This window comes from Chiloscyllium plagiosum, chromosome 23, assembly GCF_004010195.1.
Source record: "Chiloscyllium plagiosum isolate BGI_BamShark_2017 chromosome 23, ASM401019v2, whole genome shotgun sequence".
NCBI lineage: Eukaryota > Metazoa > Chordata > Chondrichthyes > Orectolobiformes > Hemiscylliidae > Chiloscyllium > Chiloscyllium plagiosum.
In genome coordinates this window covers 16,198,515-16,216,772 of record NC_057732.1, presented here as the reverse complement: position 1 = coordinate 16,216,772, position 18,258 = coordinate 16,198,515, and the positions used below count along the sequence as shown (strand labels likewise).

Genomic DNA, 18,258 nt, shown 5'->3' with positions numbered 1-18,258 from the left:
TGACAAGATAAATGCAAGGAGGATGTTTCAGGAATCACGGTCACAGTGTTCGGATATGGTGTAGATGATTTACGATAGTTAACAAAAGACTTCTTACCTCAAAGAGTATTGAAATTGTGGAATTCTCTATCACAGAAGGCTGTGGTAGCCAATTGATGGAATGCATTCAAGAAAGTGACAGATCATTACTAAAATTATAAAGGCATTAAGGAGAAAAGAGATAAAGCAGGAATATTACATTGAGGTAGAAACAGCAAAGGTAAGCATCTTGTAAGGAATAAATCAAATGACAAGATTCTGTTATGTTGATTGTGAACAAACATAGTCATTCCTTCTGGGTTTTTAATTTGAAGAATCAAATGGACTGATAGTTTGCGACCAGAATCCACAACATTACTCAATATTGAGAATTTGATGATAGATGTTGAATGAGCATTTTGAATATCACCCTTTTTTTTGAATTCCTATAGTAAGCTCAAAAGTTGAACAAGTTCTTTATCAGAACAAGTTGGTGCGGGTTCAAAAAGATTCTGGAAACGTTTGCTGTGAAATGTTCAATCTTTCTAGTCTCAAACAAATTTGAATTTGCATGCAACTCGAGCAAAGTATCCTCTACATGGTGACCTTTGCATTTTCTTCAGACTTATTAAAGTTATACTTTGTGTACCTGTTGAAGATCTTCTTCAAATGTTTGCGAGCACCATTTTAAATTGCTTGATCAAAAGTCTTAATTAATTGTTGTGGACAGGTGTAACATACACAAAATTATCCTTCCTGCGTGCTGAGAATTAAGTTTTTTTCAATCTTTTTCTTGCTGACTAGGGTTAACAACAACAGCAGCAACAGGAATACCAAAGACTACCCAGATCACCATCAGTGGTGAGTATTGTCTGTCATCTTATTAGAGTATGAAAGAACTATTTTGCAAAGACTGCTTTTTAAAAACCATAACTTGCCTCTGCTCTTTAGCGCATGGTCCAACTACAGTGATAGGTCCTCCAGTTTCTTCTACAATCATCCATACTGGTAAGTAAAGCTCTGTTCACATTCATGCATGTAATTAATGGAGTACAATGTCAAAATTGCATGTTATTGATTCCTTTCTCTGTCACATCGGGCCCAGTCCAGGCACCAAAATACCCATGATTAGTAGCCCTGTTACTCAGATTAAAGGTGAGAGTTAGTTTTCTCTTTGTCGAGAACCATTTGTGTTGGAAAAATGGGTCAGTGTAACAACTGATTGCTGATGGAGGAGGAATTTATCCAATGCATCAGTCCATCCATGTGGAAATGTACACGTTAGGAGCTCGGGAGAAATTCCTATTTTCGTTTGTGAGCATATTATGTGTTGACTATGTATGTTTCATCCTGTGTCCTGACATTATTTCCTGATGGGAAAGAAGTGGAATGATAGAATGACTGCTAAAAATGAATGCTTGATGTCATTGATCAAGACATTTTCTGTGCATTATGGTATATGTTGTGCGCAAAAATCTTGCCTTTACTTCACCTCATTTCCTGTACAAATAGCAACAGTTGTGATGTATAGGATTATTTATCCTTTTTGATACTTCCCTTCCAGACTTTGAATACTTTGTTTCTCATTATGCATTAGCAATAAATATTTTTTTTCCCAAATATTCACACTGTCATTGTGCTGATATTTGCAAAGTGCATTTCCTCTGAGAATGGCACAATGGTGAAAGTTCTGACCATTTCTACTTTGGTTGAAACACTTGGGAAGACATCTTTGAGACAATATTTTATTCTGTGAATATAGCCTTGCTATTTGGATATTTTATGATTTCAGATTATGATATTTACTTCAGTGTTTTCTCATATATAGTGCTATTTTCTGTTCCAGAGCCAGTCTGCCATGGCGAATGGTCTCCCTGGTTTAATCAAAATACACCAACCATTTCCAAACCAAAAGATGAGGAACTTTTGTTCCCTGTAAAGGACAAGTTGTGTCGTCACCCTGAAGATGTTGGAGACATTCAGTGCCAATATGTCGATTACCCTGATAAGCCACTAAATGAATCAGCAGACAATGTGATTTGTGAAAATGATGTAGGACTGGTGTGTGAGGTCACTAAAGGATCTTCACGGAGAATTTGTGATGACTACAAAATTCGCGTTTGCTGCAAGTCACGTATCATTGGAACTGCAAAGTCAGGTGAAACATCTGTATCCAGTAAGGATAATGTTTATATATGAGAAGGTTTTTTTGATCAACGTGTCTCATTAAAACTGTTGAAAATGTGTTGCTGGAAAAGCGCAGCAGGTCAGGCAGCACCAAGGAGCAGGAGAATCGAAGTTTCGGGCATGAGCCCTTCTTCTTGGATGCTGCCTGACCTGCTGCGCTTTTCCAGCAACACATTTTCATCTCTGATCTCTAGCATCTGCAGTCCTCATTGACAACTGTGTCAGGTTATTTTTCATTCAAACTAAAAATGATCAATATTGGTTGACAGACTGGGAACAGAGAGTGGAATTAAATGTATTTTTCTAAATGGCAGGCAGTCACTGATTGGATACCACAAGGTTCAGTGCTTCAGCCTATATATTCATGATATGATTTTAGAAAAAAGTAAGTTAATGTAGATCGACTGACGAATGGACTTCTGTCTCATCAGAGAGAAATCTGGTTGTAGTTTGACCTGAGGAACAACATACCTCAGGTGATGTGAGAGGTTCCCTCAGTCAGTGCAGGTATTGAACCCATGCTATTGGCAGTGCCCAGCATTGCAACACAGCTGTTCAGACAGCTGAATCAACTAATTAATGAGATGTATAAGTTGCATGGATGAGGGAATGAATGCAGAATTTATAAGTTTGCTGATGAGACAATTCTGGACGGGATTATGAATTATGAGAAGGTTGCATGGAGGTTTCAAAGTGATACAGAGATGTTGAGTGAGTGGGGAAACACATGGCAGATGCAATAGAGCATGACCATCTGTAAAGTTCTACACTTTGTTGTGGAAGTCATACACTTTGATGCAATAAACAGAAAGGAAGAGTATTATTTAAGTGTTGTCTTATTGCGAAGTATGGACGTAAGAAGTACACTAGTCAATGAAAGTAGACAGGCACAAGCAGCAAGCAGTTAGAAAGGCAAATGGTATGTTGGCCTTTATTGCAAATTGATTTAAGTTCAGCTGCATGGATGCCTTATTGCAGTTACAAGGGACCTTTTATGAGACCAAGCCTGGAGTAATGCATGTAATTTTAGGTTGCCTAGCTAAGAGAGGGTGTACTTGGCATAGAGGGAGTTCACCATTGGTTATCTGAGGCTGATAGCAGTGAGGGCATTGCTTGTCATAGGAGGACTGTTGCATTTTCCACTACACTTACTCACAAGACATTTGAAGGATGACAGCGGATCTGATTAATCTTATCAAATTCTAATGAGTGCAATGGTAGTGTACCTACATTTGTGCCAGGAGGACTAGGTTCCAAGTCATATTTGCTCCAGAGGTGTGCACAAACATGTCTGAACAGATTGATTGGAAAAGATCTAAAATTCTAAGAGAAGTAGACAGGCTAAATGCAGGGAGGATGTTTTCACTAAAGGCGAGTTTGTAACCAGGGTGCATAGGATATGGAGTAGACTATTTACGACAGTTAAGGAAAGACTTCTTGGCTCAAAATGCAATGAATTCATGGAATTTTCTATGACACCGAGCTGTGGTAGCCAACATTCAAACAAAGAAGTGATCACTTCTTAGATTTTCAAGGCATTAAGGGGAATGGATAGAAAGTAGGAATATTACATTGAGATAGAAATCAGCAAAAGTAAGCACTCTGTAGGGAATATACCAAATGACAGGATTCTGTTATGCCTTTTGTGGACAAAAGTATTCATTCCTTGTGGTTTCTTCAGTCGAACAGTCGAATGGATCGATATTTTGCGAGCAGATTCCTGAGCATTACTGAATATTGAGGATTTGATGATAGATGTTGAGTGAGCATTTTGAATATGACCCTTTATTTTTTGAAATCCTGTAGTAAACTCAAAAATTAAGTTTGTCCTTGGTAGGAACACATCCGTGGATTCAAAAAAAAAAATTCCAGAAAGGTTTACTGTTAAATTTTCAATTTTCTTGTTTGTGCTCTAAGACAAATTTGAATTTGCATGCAACTGAGGCAAGAATTCCTCTTCATGATGACCAATGCATTTTCTTCAGACTTATTGAAATGTTGCTTTATTTACATGTTGAAGATCTTCTTCAAATGTTTGTGAGCACATTGCAAATTTGCTTGATCACACCTGTCAATTAATTATTGTGAACACGTGAAACATACTCAGAATGATGATTCCATCTTGCTGAAAATTAATAGTTTCTTTTCTTTGTTCCTTAGGGTTAACATCAGCAGCTGCAACAGGAAGATCAAGCACTTCACAGATCACCATCAGTGGTGAGTATTGTTCATCTACTTATCACAACATGGTAAAGGTGTTTTGCAAAACCCACAGAAAATGTGTGACGACTACAAAATTTGCATTGGCTGCAAATCACTCATGATAGGGACATCAACAACAATCAGTGGAATTAAAACATCCGCATCCGGTAAGGATGACATTTACATATGAGAAGATTTTGTTTAAACAACTTGTCATGTTGACACCAAAAAAGAGAGAAAATGCTGGAAAATCTCAGCAAGTCTTGCAGCATCTGTAAGGAGAGAAAAGAACTGACGTTTCGAGTCTAAATGACCCTTTGTCCAGCATCCGCAATAGTTTGCTTTTGTCATATTGACAACTATGTCAGGTTATTTTTCACTCAAACTATTCATGATCAATATTGGTTGATAAGACAGGAAACATAAAGTGGAAATAAAGGTTTTGTCTAAATGGCAGGCAGTGACTGTTGAGCTACCACAAGGGGCAGTGCTTCAGCCCTTATATTCATGATCCGAGGTGAGAAAAAGCTAAGTCAAAGTAGTCTGACCTGATGAATGGGCTTCTGTTTCGTTGGAGAGAGATCTCGTAGTATTTTAACCTGAGCATCACATACCTCAGATGATGGAAGAGGTTGCCTCAGCCAGCACAGGAATTGAATGTACACTATTAGCAGTGCTCAGCATTGCAATCCAGCTGTTCAGGCAGCTTAGCCAACTGGTTCATGACATGTATAAGTTGCATGGATGATATAACCGAATGCAGAATTTCCAGGTTTGCTGATAACACAATTCTGTGTGTGATGATGAATTGTGAGGAGGTTGCAAGAAGGCTTTAAAGTGATGTAGAGACGTTGAATGAGTGGGCAAACACATGGTCGATGCAGTAAAGCATGTCCATCTATAAGGTTATACACTTTGGTGTCGTAGCCATACACTTTGATGCGATCACCAATGTTCAAGTGGTGACATATTGGCAAGTATGGATGAAGAAAGGAATCTGAGTGTGTTTGTGCACTAGTCAATGAAAGTAGATGGGCAAGCAATTTGGAAGACAAATGGTATGTTGGCCTTTACTGCAAACAAATTTGACTTCAGAAGTATGGATGCCTCATTGCAGATATCTGCGGCCTTTTATGAGACCAAGCCTGGAGTAATGCATATTATTTTAAATTGCCTACGTAAGAGAGGATATTCTTGGCATAGAGGGAGTGCATGATGGGTTATCTGAGGCTGATACCAGTGAGGGCATGTTTGTCATAGGAGGACAGTTGCATTTCCTTCTACACTTATGAGACATTCGAAGGATGACAGCGGATCTGACTGATCTTATCAAATTCTAACAATTGCAATGGTAATGTATCTGCTTCTGTGCCAGGAGGAGTGTGTTCCAAGTCACATCTACTCCAGTGGTATGCAAAAACATGTCTGAACAGGTTGGTTAGAAAAGTTCTAAAATTCTAAGAGAGTAGACAGGCTAACTGCAGGGAGGGTGTTTTCCCTAATGTGGAGTCTATAACCAGGGGGCACAGTCTCAGGAAATGGAGTAGACTATTTATGACAGTTAAGGAAAGACTTCTTGCCTCAAAACGCAATGAAGTCATAGAATTGTCTATGAATCAGCAGATGATGTGATTTTTGAAAATGGTCTAGGACTGGTCTCTAAAGGGTCTTCACAGAAAGTTTGTGATGACTACAAAATTTGCATTTGCTGCAAATCACAAATGATAGGGACTCCAACAACATTCAGTGGAATTACAGAGTGTGTTAAAACATCCACATCCGATAAGGATGATGCTTATGTATGAGAAGATTTTTTCGATCAATTTATCAAATTAAGTACTGTGTCAGGTTATTTTTCACTCAAACTATCAATGATCAATATTGGTTGACAGACAGAAAACAGAGAGTGGAATTAAATGTTTTATTCGAATGGCAGACAGTGACTGATGGGATACCACAAGGGTCAGTGCTTCAGCCCATATATTCATGATATGAGGTTAGAAAAAGGTAAGTCAGTATAGTCCAACCTGATAAATGGTTTGCCCTCGTGTTAGAGAGAGATCAGGTGGCAGTTTAACCTGAGGAACAGTATTGCTGTTTGGTTAGATTATGGAGCTCATTGTCAAGGATGAGATTTCTAAATACTTGGAAGTGTGTGGAAAAATATGGCAAAGTCAGCATGGTTTCATCAAAGAGAAGTTACGCTGACAAATCTGCTAGCATTCTTTGAGGAATTAATGAGTAGTTAATCCAAGGAGAGCCAATGGTTGTTATCCCGTTGGACTTGACAAAGTGCCGCTGAAGAGGCTCTAAGTAAGATCAGGGTGCATGATGTTAGAACATGGATAGAAGATTGGCTGTCTGGTAGAACGCATTGAATGGGGATAAAACAACCTTTCTCAGGATGGCAACCAGTGAATGTGGTGTGTGCAAGGGTCAGTTTTGGATTCATAACTTTTACTTTCTACATCAATGATCTAGCTGAAGGAACTGAGAGCATTCTGGCTGATAATACATAGATAGGCAGATCAAAGAACTTTTAGAATGGAAGTGAGGAGAAACTTATTCAGACAGAGAGTATTGAATCTATTGAATTCACTAACAGAAGGCTGTGGAGATCAGATCATTGAGTGCATTTAAGACTGAGATAGGTTCTTGATTGTCAAGGGGATCAAGTGTTACGGGAGAAGGCAGGTGAATGGGGATGAGAAACCTATCAGCCATGATTGAATGGAAGAGCACATGTGACGGGCTGAATGGCCTGAATGCTCGTATGTCTTATGATCGATATTTTGTGATCATATTCAAGAATATTACTCAATGCTGAGAATTTGATGATAGATATTGTCAGAGTATTTCGAATATGACCCTTTATTTTTTGAAATCCTGTAGTAAGCTCCAAAATTAAGCTTGAGTCATAGAGTTGTAGAGTATACAGCATGGAAACAGACCCTTCAGTCCAACTCGTCCATGCCGACCAGATATCCCAACCCAATCTAGTCCCACCTGCCAGCACCTGCCCCATATCCCTCCAAACCCTTCCTATTCATATACCCATCCAAATGCCTTTTAAATGTTGCAACTGTGCAAGCAAGTTCAAAAAATTCTGGAAATGTTCGCTGTTAAATTTTCAATTTTCTTGTTTCTGCTCAAAAACAAATTTGACTTTGCATACAACTGAGCCAAGAATTTCTCTTCAGGGTGATCATTATGTTTTCCTCAAACTTATTGAAAATACACTCTCTGTGCATGTTGAAGATCTTCTTCAAATGTTTATGAGCACTTCGTGAATTTGCTTGATCACACGTATCAATCAATTGTTGTGGATAGACAAAACATACATAGAATGATCATTTCTGCTTGCTGAGCATTAATAGTTTATTTTTAATTGTTTTTTTCTGTGCTCACTTGGGTTTACATCAACAGCAGGAACAGGAAGATCAAGCACTTCACAGATTGCTATCAGTGGTGAGTATCGTTTATCTCATTATCAGAAAGAATTTTGTTGCAAAAGCTGCATTAAAACTCCGTAATTTTCCTCTGTAATTTAGCACATGGTTCAACTACAGTGAAAGGTACACCAGTTTCTCCTGCACCCATCCGTGCTACTAAGTAAAGCTCGCTACACCTCAATGCATGTAGTCAATGGGGTGAAGCATGAGGATTCTGCATAATTGATTGAGTTCTCTGCTTTATTGCAAGCAAGAGCAACAAAATTGAAATCTTGATGGATTTCATTTTTTTAGACCACACCAAACTTGTTCCTATCAAGAACAAAATTAATTTTACAGCACACTCAACAATTAAGATCCTGACAAATAAGAAATGAGGAATGTGCTACCTCCCACAATCCAAAGGTGTGCAGGTCAGGTGAATTGGCCGTACTAAATTGCCCATAGTGTTAGGTGCATTAGTCAGAGGGAATGGGTCTGGGTGGGTTACTCTTCGGAGGGTTGGTTTGGACTTTTGGGCCGAAGGGCCTGTTTCCACACTGTAGGGAATCTAATCTTACTAGGGTCAAGTCCAGGTACAAAGATATACATGATTAGCAGCCCTGTTTCTCAGATTAGTGGTAAGTATACTGAGTTTACTCCTTGTCAAGAGCAAATTAATGTGGAAACGAAGGCCCGTGTAGTGATTTGATGCTGGTAGAGAATGAAATAGGCCCATATGTCAGCCCATTCATGTGTAAGTATACTAGTTATGATTTAAGTAGAAATTCCTCATTTCTGTTTGTAAGGATCTTATTTGTTGAGTGTGCTGTAAAATTAACTTTGTTCTTGATAGGAACAAGTTTGGTGTGGTCTAAAAAATTGAAATCTGTCAAAATTTCAATTTTGTTGCTCCTGCTTGCAATCCAATTTGAAGTTGCAGACCAACTTGAATCAATAATTCTTCTTTATGGTGACCACTGCATTTGCTACTTAATTATTCAAACGATGTTTTATGTGCATGTCAAATGTTTGTGAGCACATTTCGAAATTGCTTGATCACATGTATCATTTGATGTGAATAGCTGGATCATTTGCAGAATGATCATTCCAGCCTGTCAAGAATTGATAGTTTTCTTTTATTTTCTTTTCTTTGCTAACTAGGATTAACATCAACAGCAGCATCAGGAAAACCAAGCACTTCACAGATCACCATCAGTGGTTAGTATTGTTTATCGCCTTATCAGAATATGAAAGAAATTTGTTGCAAAACCTGCATTAAAATTCCATATTTTTACTCTTCACTTTAGTGCGTGGTCCAACTACAATGAGAGGTCCACCTACAACCATCCATACTAGTAAGTAAAGCTCATTTCACTTTAATGCATGTCGTCAATGGAGTGCAACGTGAGGGTTCTATATGATTGATTGTGTTCTCCACTATATAGGGCCAAGCACAGAGATACCCATGACTAGTAGACCTGTCACTCTGATAAGTGGTAAGTATAAGTTTTCTCTTTGTCAAGAGTAATTTGCCATAGAGGCAAGGGCCAGGGTAGTGATTTCTTGTTGACAGAGAATGAAGTAGTCCAATATATCAGTCCATCTATGTAGAAATATACCAGGTATTAGATTAGATTAGATTAGATAGTGTGGAAACAGGCCCTTCGGCCCAACAAGTCCACAACGACCCTCCAAAGAGCAACCCACCCAGACCCATTTCCCTCTGACTAATACACCTAACACTACGGGCAATTTAGCATGGCCAATTCATCTGGCTTGGAAGAAAATCCACATTTTTTTTTGTGAGGCTCAAATTTGTTGGATTTGCATCTTTCATCCTGGGTTCTGACATCATTTCTTGATGGGAAAGAAGTGGAATGCTAGAATGGCAACTAAAGTGCTTAATATCATCATTCAAGACATTTTCTGTGCCCTGTGGTATAAACTATGCACACAGATGATGGCATTATGTCCCCTCCTGTGTTTTTTGAAGTATATGTGGTTTGAAACTGACAGATCAATACTTTGCAGAGCTATTGGAATGTTGACTTTTGGCTGACATTCCAAACCTCAAGGACAAACATGGATAGTTTTAGGAGAAGTTGAAAAGATGTGTGTTGTTGTTTAAACTTGATAATTTTCAAGGCTGCAGTCAGATGGGTCACACTTGCCAGAATCTGAGTACAAATTCAAGATTGATAATCAAAGTTGCTCACTAAACATACATCATTAATTTTTATACATTGAATACTGTTGTGGATTTTGGTCACAAAATATCAATCCATTTGACTTTACAACTACGAAATCCACAAGCAATTAATATAATAGTCCACAATCAAGATAACAGAATCCTTTCATTAATAATTCTTCTTATGAGAAGCTTTGCTCTCAAGACTTACAATCATTATAAGCAACAGTTTTGAGGTGTAATGAAATATTAGAACTTTTGATAAATTGAAAATATATTGAACAATGTAGAAGAGCAATATTTACAATGTTCATTTGTGGTTTACAATATAAATTTGGGGATTACGAGGAGTTTACTTTTCTATCTTTGAAAAGCAGCAGTAGCTTGCTGCCAATTACTCTGGAAACCCTATTTCATTTTTTTACACAAAACAAGTGATTTTTCAAATCACAATTGTGTCATACCCAGAATGATCACTCCAGACTGCCGAGAACTGATAGTTTCTTTTATTTTCCTTTCTGTGCTAACCAGGTTTAACATCAACAGGAAAGTCAAGCGTGTCACAAATTATGAGCAGATGTAAGTATCTGTAACAGAGTATGAAAGAAATTTTTTTAAAAACCTGCACTGAAATTCCATATTTTTCCTCTGCTATTTAGTGCATAGTCCAACGACGATGAGAGGTACACCATTTTCTCTTGCAACTATCCATACCATTAAGTAAAGCTCACTTCACCTTAATGTGTGTAGTCAATGGAGTGCTACATCAGAATTGTAAAGATTTATTGTGTTCTCTTCTATGTAGGGCCAAGTCAAGGCACAGAAATAACCATGAGTGGTAGCCCTGTTACTCAGATTAGTGGTGAGTAAAAGTTTTCTCTTGTGAAAAGAGCAATTTGCTATGGAAAAAAGGGCCAGTGTAGTGATTTGTTGCTGGCAGGGAAAGAGGTAGTCCCTTATATCAGTCCTTCCATTGGGAAATGTACCAATTGAGGGCTTGGGAGAAATTCCACATTTTTGTTTGTTTGGATCTTATTTGATGAGTGTGCTTTAAAATTAAATTTGTTCTTAATTGGAATATGTTGGTGTGTTCTGATTAGTTCTTGAAATGTTTGCTGTTAAGATTTCAATTTTGTTTTTCCTGCTCACAATCTAACTTGAATTTGCAGGCAACTTGAATTAAGAATTCCTCTTCATGGTACCCATTGCATTTACTACTTACTTACTCAAACAATGCTTTATGTGCATTTTGAAGACCTTCTAACATTTGTGAGCACATTTTGAAATTGGATGATCACATGTATCAATTGATGTGATCAGCTGTAACACTTCCAGAATGATCATTCCAGTCTGCAGAGAATTGATACTTTCTTTTATTTTTTGTGCTAACTAGGGTTAACAGCAACAACAGGAAGAACAAGTACTTCACTGATCACCATCAGTGGTATTAAAAATGTGCCCCCTAGTCTTGAAATCCCTCATCCTAGGGACAAGACACGTATCATTAACCCTATCTATACACCTCATGATTTTATAACCTTCTCCAGTGGAGAACACTCCAGTGGAAAAAAGGGAGCACATTTTTAACATGAGAGAGTTTTAAAAAATGAGGGACAATGTTTTTACACAGAGGGTGGTTTGTATGTAGAATGAACTTCCAGAGGAAGTGGGGAATGTGGGTACAATTGTAATGTTTAAAAGACATTTGGGTAAGTATACGAATACAAAAGGTTTGGAGGGGGATGGGCAAGGGGGATGGTGGAACTAGTTTATTTTGAGATTGTGGTCAGCAAGGACTAGTTGGACCAAAGGGTCCGTTTCCATGCTGTATGCTCTATGACTCTATAAATGTTCTGCTATTTATTCCTTAATAATGGATTCTAGCATTTCTCAGGTGCCAGATTAACTGGCCTATATTTTCCTGCATTCTGTCTCCCTTCCCACTTAAACAGGGGTGTCATATGGGTTTACCAGTTTCCGCAAGCCTCATAAAATCCAGAGCGTTTAGCAATATTTTGACCAATGCCTTCCAATCTTTCCTTTAAAGTGTTAGGATAAATGCCACAAGATCAGTACTGGAACCTCAAGTAAATATGTTTTATATCAATGGCTTGGTTGCTAAATTTGCTAATAGTTAGGAAAGTAAGTTGTGAAGAGGGTATAAAGAATCTATAAAGGAATATTGATAAATTATGTGATTGGCAAATACAAGGCAGATGGAGCATTATGTCAGAAAATGTGTATTTGTCCAATTCAGCAGGAATAAGGGAAAAGCAGGATATTATTCAAATGGAGAGGGGTTGCAGATGGATTTGGGTATACAGTTACTTGAATCTTAAAAGGTTAGTATTTAGAAATAGCAAGTGATTGAAAAGACAAATGGAAGGTTGTCACTTGTTGAAAAAGCAATTGAATACAAAAGTATGGACGTTTTGTGACAATTGTAAAGAGTATTGGTAAGGCAACAGACATTGGTAAAACTATCCCGCTTTGCCTCCTTAGGATATAATTATATTTGAAGTGGTTCAGAGGAGATTCACCTGATTGATTTTTGGGATAAAGGGGTCTTTTTGTGAGGATTTTTTGACAAACTAGTCTGTATCCATCAGAGTTGATATGAATTAGAGGATGATCTTACTGATGCTCATGACATGATGTGTGAGAAACTCAAAGGGTTTTCTCCTGCTCCTAATTTTGTGTCTTCTTACTTTGTGACTTCATGCTTTGTGGTATGTTTTCTACTATGTTGGGTCAACAGTTTCTGTGCAGTCCACCAGACTTGCCTTTTTGAATATTATGACTACAGATGAGTAATAGTTTTCTTATTGGCGCATAAAATCTGGTCAGCCAAATATGATGAGTGAAGCCTCTTGTTATTGGCATTGAATTGAAATTCTTCATATATTCAGTCCATTGATATTGTGATGAAAATTTTATAAGATATTATTATTATTATGGAACTTGGATTCTAAACTAGGGATTTCTTTTTGGTTTCATTTCATTAAGGATGAATTTGTTATTTATATTGTGTCTAAAAGCACGTCCAAAAAAAATCTGACTCACACTAAATGGCTGGATATCACCTGATTCATTAACTGTTCAAGTATGTTAAGTTTGGTCTCTACAGAAATGAGGCTAAGGGTCACAAGCAGGATCGGCTCAGAAGAAACAATCTATGCCTGCAGAAGGGCAATTCAGTTTTGATGGTCTCCAAGCCATCAGAGCTGGAAAGGTATCTTCCGATGTTTTAAGATCATTTCAAAATGTCTTCTTCGATATATACAGCAGTTTTTGTTTTATATTTTCTTGTCTATTAAACTTTAATCTTTTATATTTTCAATAATTACTCACATTGGCAGCATGTGAATATATTCAGTGACTATTATGGTGGTCAAATTGCAATACTAAAATTATAGTCTATCAAGCTTGATTTATCTCTGGAATCTGACCTGTCCAGTATTGCCTTCAACTGGTTTCATACATAAAAATATGGAAGTGTAGAATTCAATACTAGTTGAATCATCACAATTACTTGATATAAGCAAGCCACTTTCATCCTGTGTATAGACATTGGTTTCTGATGAGAAATCAGTAGAATGACAGGAAATAGTGAATGCTTGATGTCATGTTTGAAACATTTCCTGTGCCCTATGGCGGCTAATGTGGACACAAACATGTTGAGTTTTGCCTTCCTCTCTGATGACTGATGCAATTTAATTCTGGGATTGAATGAATTTTGAATGAAATAGCTTTCATAAACGTGGATGCTATCTGATATTTTTTACATAGAAAAGGGTTGGAAACTCAAAGTCAGAGTTCAGCCGATATGATGTTTCAGTAGTTGATTCGTTCCAACTACTCTCTCCCACAGGACTAAGCATTCAGGTTCTGAGAAGGAGTGAAAGCTCATTCATTCTGCTTTTGCAATACTGTAGGTTGTAGCCTTTGGGTTTCCTATTTCAGTACAGCAGTCCTTTATGTGGATTATCTTTCTTGTCATGCTCTGTTTGGCTGACAACTCTTTCTCTCTTACGGTGTCTCTGAGTTTTTCTTGGAGTGCAAATGAAATACTATCTCACAGTCTGCTGTAAAGAATAGATAGCTGTGATAAAAGATAGCTGTGATGCTAACTTTGCTGAATCGTTGTTTGAACCAACAAAGTCAATGATGCTGTTTTTCCAGTCCTCCCATTTTCTCAGAAGTTTTGACTGTCTCAACTTTAGAAGGACCAAAAGGTTAATCAAATTCTAAAAGTTTCCCTTTATGAATTATACTGAAATAATGCATCAGGCTGACAGTGTACCAACAAAACTAGTCTTGAGATTTCTGGGAGCCATTTTATAAGATGCCATGTCTATTTCAAAAAGATAGATAAACTTTTACCATGTTGTTGATTCTTCCTCCTCCCTCTAGGCATTTAGGGATGGGCAGTAAATGCTGGCTGAGCTAGCGACACCCTCACCAAGTAAATGAATAAATAAAAGTTTAACTGCATGGTTGTGAGAGCTGTATTACTGATTTGACTATTATGATCATAAGAGCATTTATGATTCAATATTTCAGTTGTGATGAAGTAAAAATAATATCTAAAATATATGTAATATTTCACTTAGAATGTGAATGAATGTTCTCTAACATTTTTCTCTATTATTAAGGGTCAAAATCAACTGCAACAACAGGAATATTGGCATTATCTGAGACCTCCACAACTGGTTAGTACAGCTAATTTTCTCTCCAGCAGTTGAAATTAAGTTACTGTAATTGGATTTTTATTACTCAGAATATCTTGTCTGTATTGTTACGAAGAGCTGACAGGAATTATAAAGACAGCCATATCTACGTTTTCTGAAATGACCAATACAAGGGAGTATTGGTTTTCTCATTATCACTTGGAATCTATCTGGGGTTTCCTTAGCCTTGTTTATATATTGATATTGATTTGTGAAGGACCTGAGGAAGCTGAAAGTGATAAGTTATAATGCTGAAAATGAATAAGTGTCCAGACACAGCAAAGTTACTTTCTTGGTAATAAAACAGAGACATACAGATGCTGGAAATCTGAAACAAAAACAGGAATTACAGGAGAAACTCAGCCAGTCTGGCAGCATTTGTGGAGAACAGACGGAGTCAATGTTTTGATTTTAATGATCCTTCGATTCTGCTTGCTATGCAAGAACCTGAAATATAGTGTGATCTCCTGAGCCAAAATATGTATTTTCCTGAATCTTCAAGAAGGTTACATAACATAAGAAATAAGAACAGGAGCAGGTCTTCGTGCATGCCTCAGCATTCAATGAAGTCATAGCTGATCCATTTCAACCTTTAACTGCTCTTACATGCCAGCTCAGCATAGCCATCAACTTCCCCGAAACTTCAGAAATCTAACACCTCTTTGAATACTTGCAGTGATCTCGCTCCATAACTCTCTGAGATAGTTAATGTCTGGAATTCTCTATCAGCTCAGAGAAGAAATTCCTTTGCATCTCAGTTTTAAATAAATGTCCACATATACTGTAACTCTGACAGTTTGAGATTCCCCAACTAATGGAAATATCTTCTCAATACTGGCAAACACACTCAGAAAATCATGTACTTTTCAATAAGTTCATTCCTTATTTCTCTAAACTCTCATGAATAAAGGCCTAACCTGTTTAACCATTAATGATAAGCTAATTCCTTCATCCTAGGAACCCAGTGAATCTCTTTTTCACAGCCTCCAATGCAAGTCCATCCTTTTTTAAATACAGGGACCAACACTGTATACTGTACTCCAGGTATGAGAATAGAATGGAATCCCTACAGTGTGGAAGCAGGCAATTTCGCCTATCGAGTCCATACTGAGTCCTACAAACAGCATCCTACCTAGACCCATCCCCCTACCCTATCGTCGTTACCTTGCATTTCCCATGGCTAATGCACCCAACCTACACATCTCTGAACACTATGGGTAATTTAGCATGGCCAATACACCTAACATGCACATGTCTGGACTATGGAAGGAAACTGGAACACCTGGCAGAAACCAACATCTCACCAAGATCCATATAGTTTACAAAAATCTCCCTTCCAGATCTCTCTTAGGATTGTGCAAAGCTCCCATGGATCATTTGTGTTGAAGTGCAGTATTCATAGACATAACTGCAAGGAAATATTTTTAAAAATGTACTGAGTTGAGATACCGTAGTGTCTGGAAATCTGTTGGGAGATTTCTGAATCTCATGCATTGCTGCCTCTAGATCCTGAGATCCAAGTTAATGGAATATAAGGTGATGTAGAAGATATTATATCTTTGATCGTGTGGATATATCTTAAACCATCCTTCTAGCAGAACCTAAATGTGACTTAAAATAATCAATCTACTCTCTTCCCTGAATTCTGTTCAAAATCTATTGGGTTTACTTCCTATCAAAGCATCAAAACTTCAGATACTTTCTTGGTTACTGTTTGAACATTTGTTTTTTTTTCTTAAGGTGTCACCCTTTCAACACTTTTAGGTCCTACACTTGAAACTGTAGCACCCACATGTAAGGTATGTCATATTTATGCAGTTAATTTATAGTTTCCTGTGTAAGAACCTGGTTTTTTCAGACAAATAAATAAAATATGCTGCTTGTAGTCTGTCCAGATAGTTCAAGTGAATGAATGAAGAGCTGGCAAATGAAGCACAACAAGTGTAAAATGCCCATTTTCCAAACAGAATAAAAAAGAAGCATATTATCTAAATGGTGAGAGGTTGCAGAGAGATGTGGGTGCCCCAATGCATGATTCACGGTACAGCAAGTAATGAGGAAAGCTCATAGAATGTCACGTTTTATTGCAAGGGAAATTGAATGCAATAGGGAAGTTATGCTTCACATCTGAAAAAGTATGTGCAGCACTGATCATTACACTTATGGAATGATATTAATGCATTAGAAGCAGATCAGACAAGGTTTATTAGATTAATACCTAGAATGAGCAGATTGTTTTATGAGGATAAGTTAGTTAGGCTAGACCTGTATAGTCTATAGTTTAGAAGAGTCAAGGGTGATTTAATTGAAACATATAAGACCTTCAGAGGACCTGACCAAGCGGACGTAGAAAGGATGTTTCCTCTTGTGGGAAAATTCAGAACTGTGGGACATTGCTTAAGAATAGGTGGGTGTTCATCTTAAAACAGAGATGAAGAAACATTTTTTTGCATATTTTGAATGTTTGGAATTCTGTTCCTTAAAAGGCAGTGAATGTGGAATCTTTAAAATTTTTTTAAGGCAGAGGTAGATAGATTCTTGATTGCCAAGGTAAAACAGATTATCAGGGATATCAACTGTGATCTTATTGGATGGTGGAGCAAAAGCAAGGGCCGAATGGCCTGCTTTTGTTCCTTGTTCATATCTTAATCATATACCTCGTGCTGGACCACCTGCATTCATTGTTTCATGAACTCACTTATGCATCAGAACATTCGTGAAGCCTAAGTGTTATGAAACAAACTCTTTCAAATAGATTCACACCACTACAGGATCCTTGCATCTCTCCCAGTTTATTGTTGACAGCTGTGCTGACATTTTTGTTTAACAAAACTCTCATTAAATAGCTATATAAATATAAAGTACAAATTAGAATTTAGAATTAAGTTTTATTGTCACATGTACTCAAGTCCAAGGATTCAGGAGTAAAAAGTTTACAATGTCCCATTCACAGCACCATCTTAGGTACAAGGTATCGAGGTACATAATCTTAGGTAAAATGTCGAAAAATATAGGAATAAAAGTTCAACATTACAGTTTTTGTTAATATAAAGAAGTAAATAAGAAATAAAGTTAGAAGTTCCAAATTATAGTCCTTCTTTAGCCATAAGCCTGCAGTCATTCCATGCTGGGCTCCCCACATTGGGTTCAATCTCTCCCCCACACTAGCTTCAATCTCTCTCCCAGACTGGGTTTAATCTCTCCCCTACACTGGGCTCAATCACTCCCCACACTGGTCTCAAATGCTCTCACATTGGGCTCAATCTCTCTCACACTTGGCTCAAAGTAAACCCCCACACTGGGCTCAATCTCTCAACCACACTGGGCTCAGTCTCTCCCTGCACTGGGCTCAAACTCTCCCCCACACTGGGCTCAGTCTCTCCCTGCACTGGACTCAAACTCTCCCGCACACTGGGCTCAATCGCTCTCCCCCGCACTGAGCTCAATCTCTCCCTGCCCACTGGGCTCAATCTCTCTCACACTGGGCTCAATCTCTCCC

General features: G+C 37.8%; 1 protein-coding gene across 1 annotated transcript in view; it reads left to right on the top strand.

Annotated features, from left to right (window-relative positions):
• LOC122561451 (mucin-5AC-like) overlaps positions 1 to 18,258 on the top strand; it is a 41,391-nt gene that overhangs the window by 10,330 nt on the left and 12,803 nt on the right. Inside the window, exons 2-14 of the mRNA XM_043713194.1 lie at positions 823 to 879; positions 970 to 1,026; positions 1,865 to 2,176; positions 4,366 to 4,422; positions 7,834 to 7,875; positions 9,003 to 9,059; positions 9,149 to 9,196; positions 9,287 to 9,337; positions 10,561 to 10,608; positions 10,689 to 10,712; positions 10,835 to 10,891; positions 14,685 to 14,741; positions 16,500 to 16,558. Coding sequence (XP_043569129.1) covers positions 823 to 879; positions 970 to 1,026; positions 1,865 to 2,176; positions 4,366 to 4,422; positions 7,834 to 7,875; positions 9,003 to 9,059; positions 9,149 to 9,196; positions 9,287 to 9,337; positions 10,561 to 10,608; positions 10,689 to 10,712; positions 10,835 to 10,891; positions 14,685 to 14,741; positions 16,500 to 16,558 — 926 coding nt within the window. The remainder of the gene's footprint in view (positions 1 to 822; positions 880 to 969; positions 1,027 to 1,864; positions 2,177 to 4,365; positions 4,423 to 7,833; positions 7,876 to 9,002; positions 9,060 to 9,148; positions 9,197 to 9,286; positions 9,338 to 10,560; positions 10,609 to 10,688; positions 10,713 to 10,834; positions 10,892 to 14,684; positions 14,742 to 16,499; positions 16,559 to 18,258) is intronic.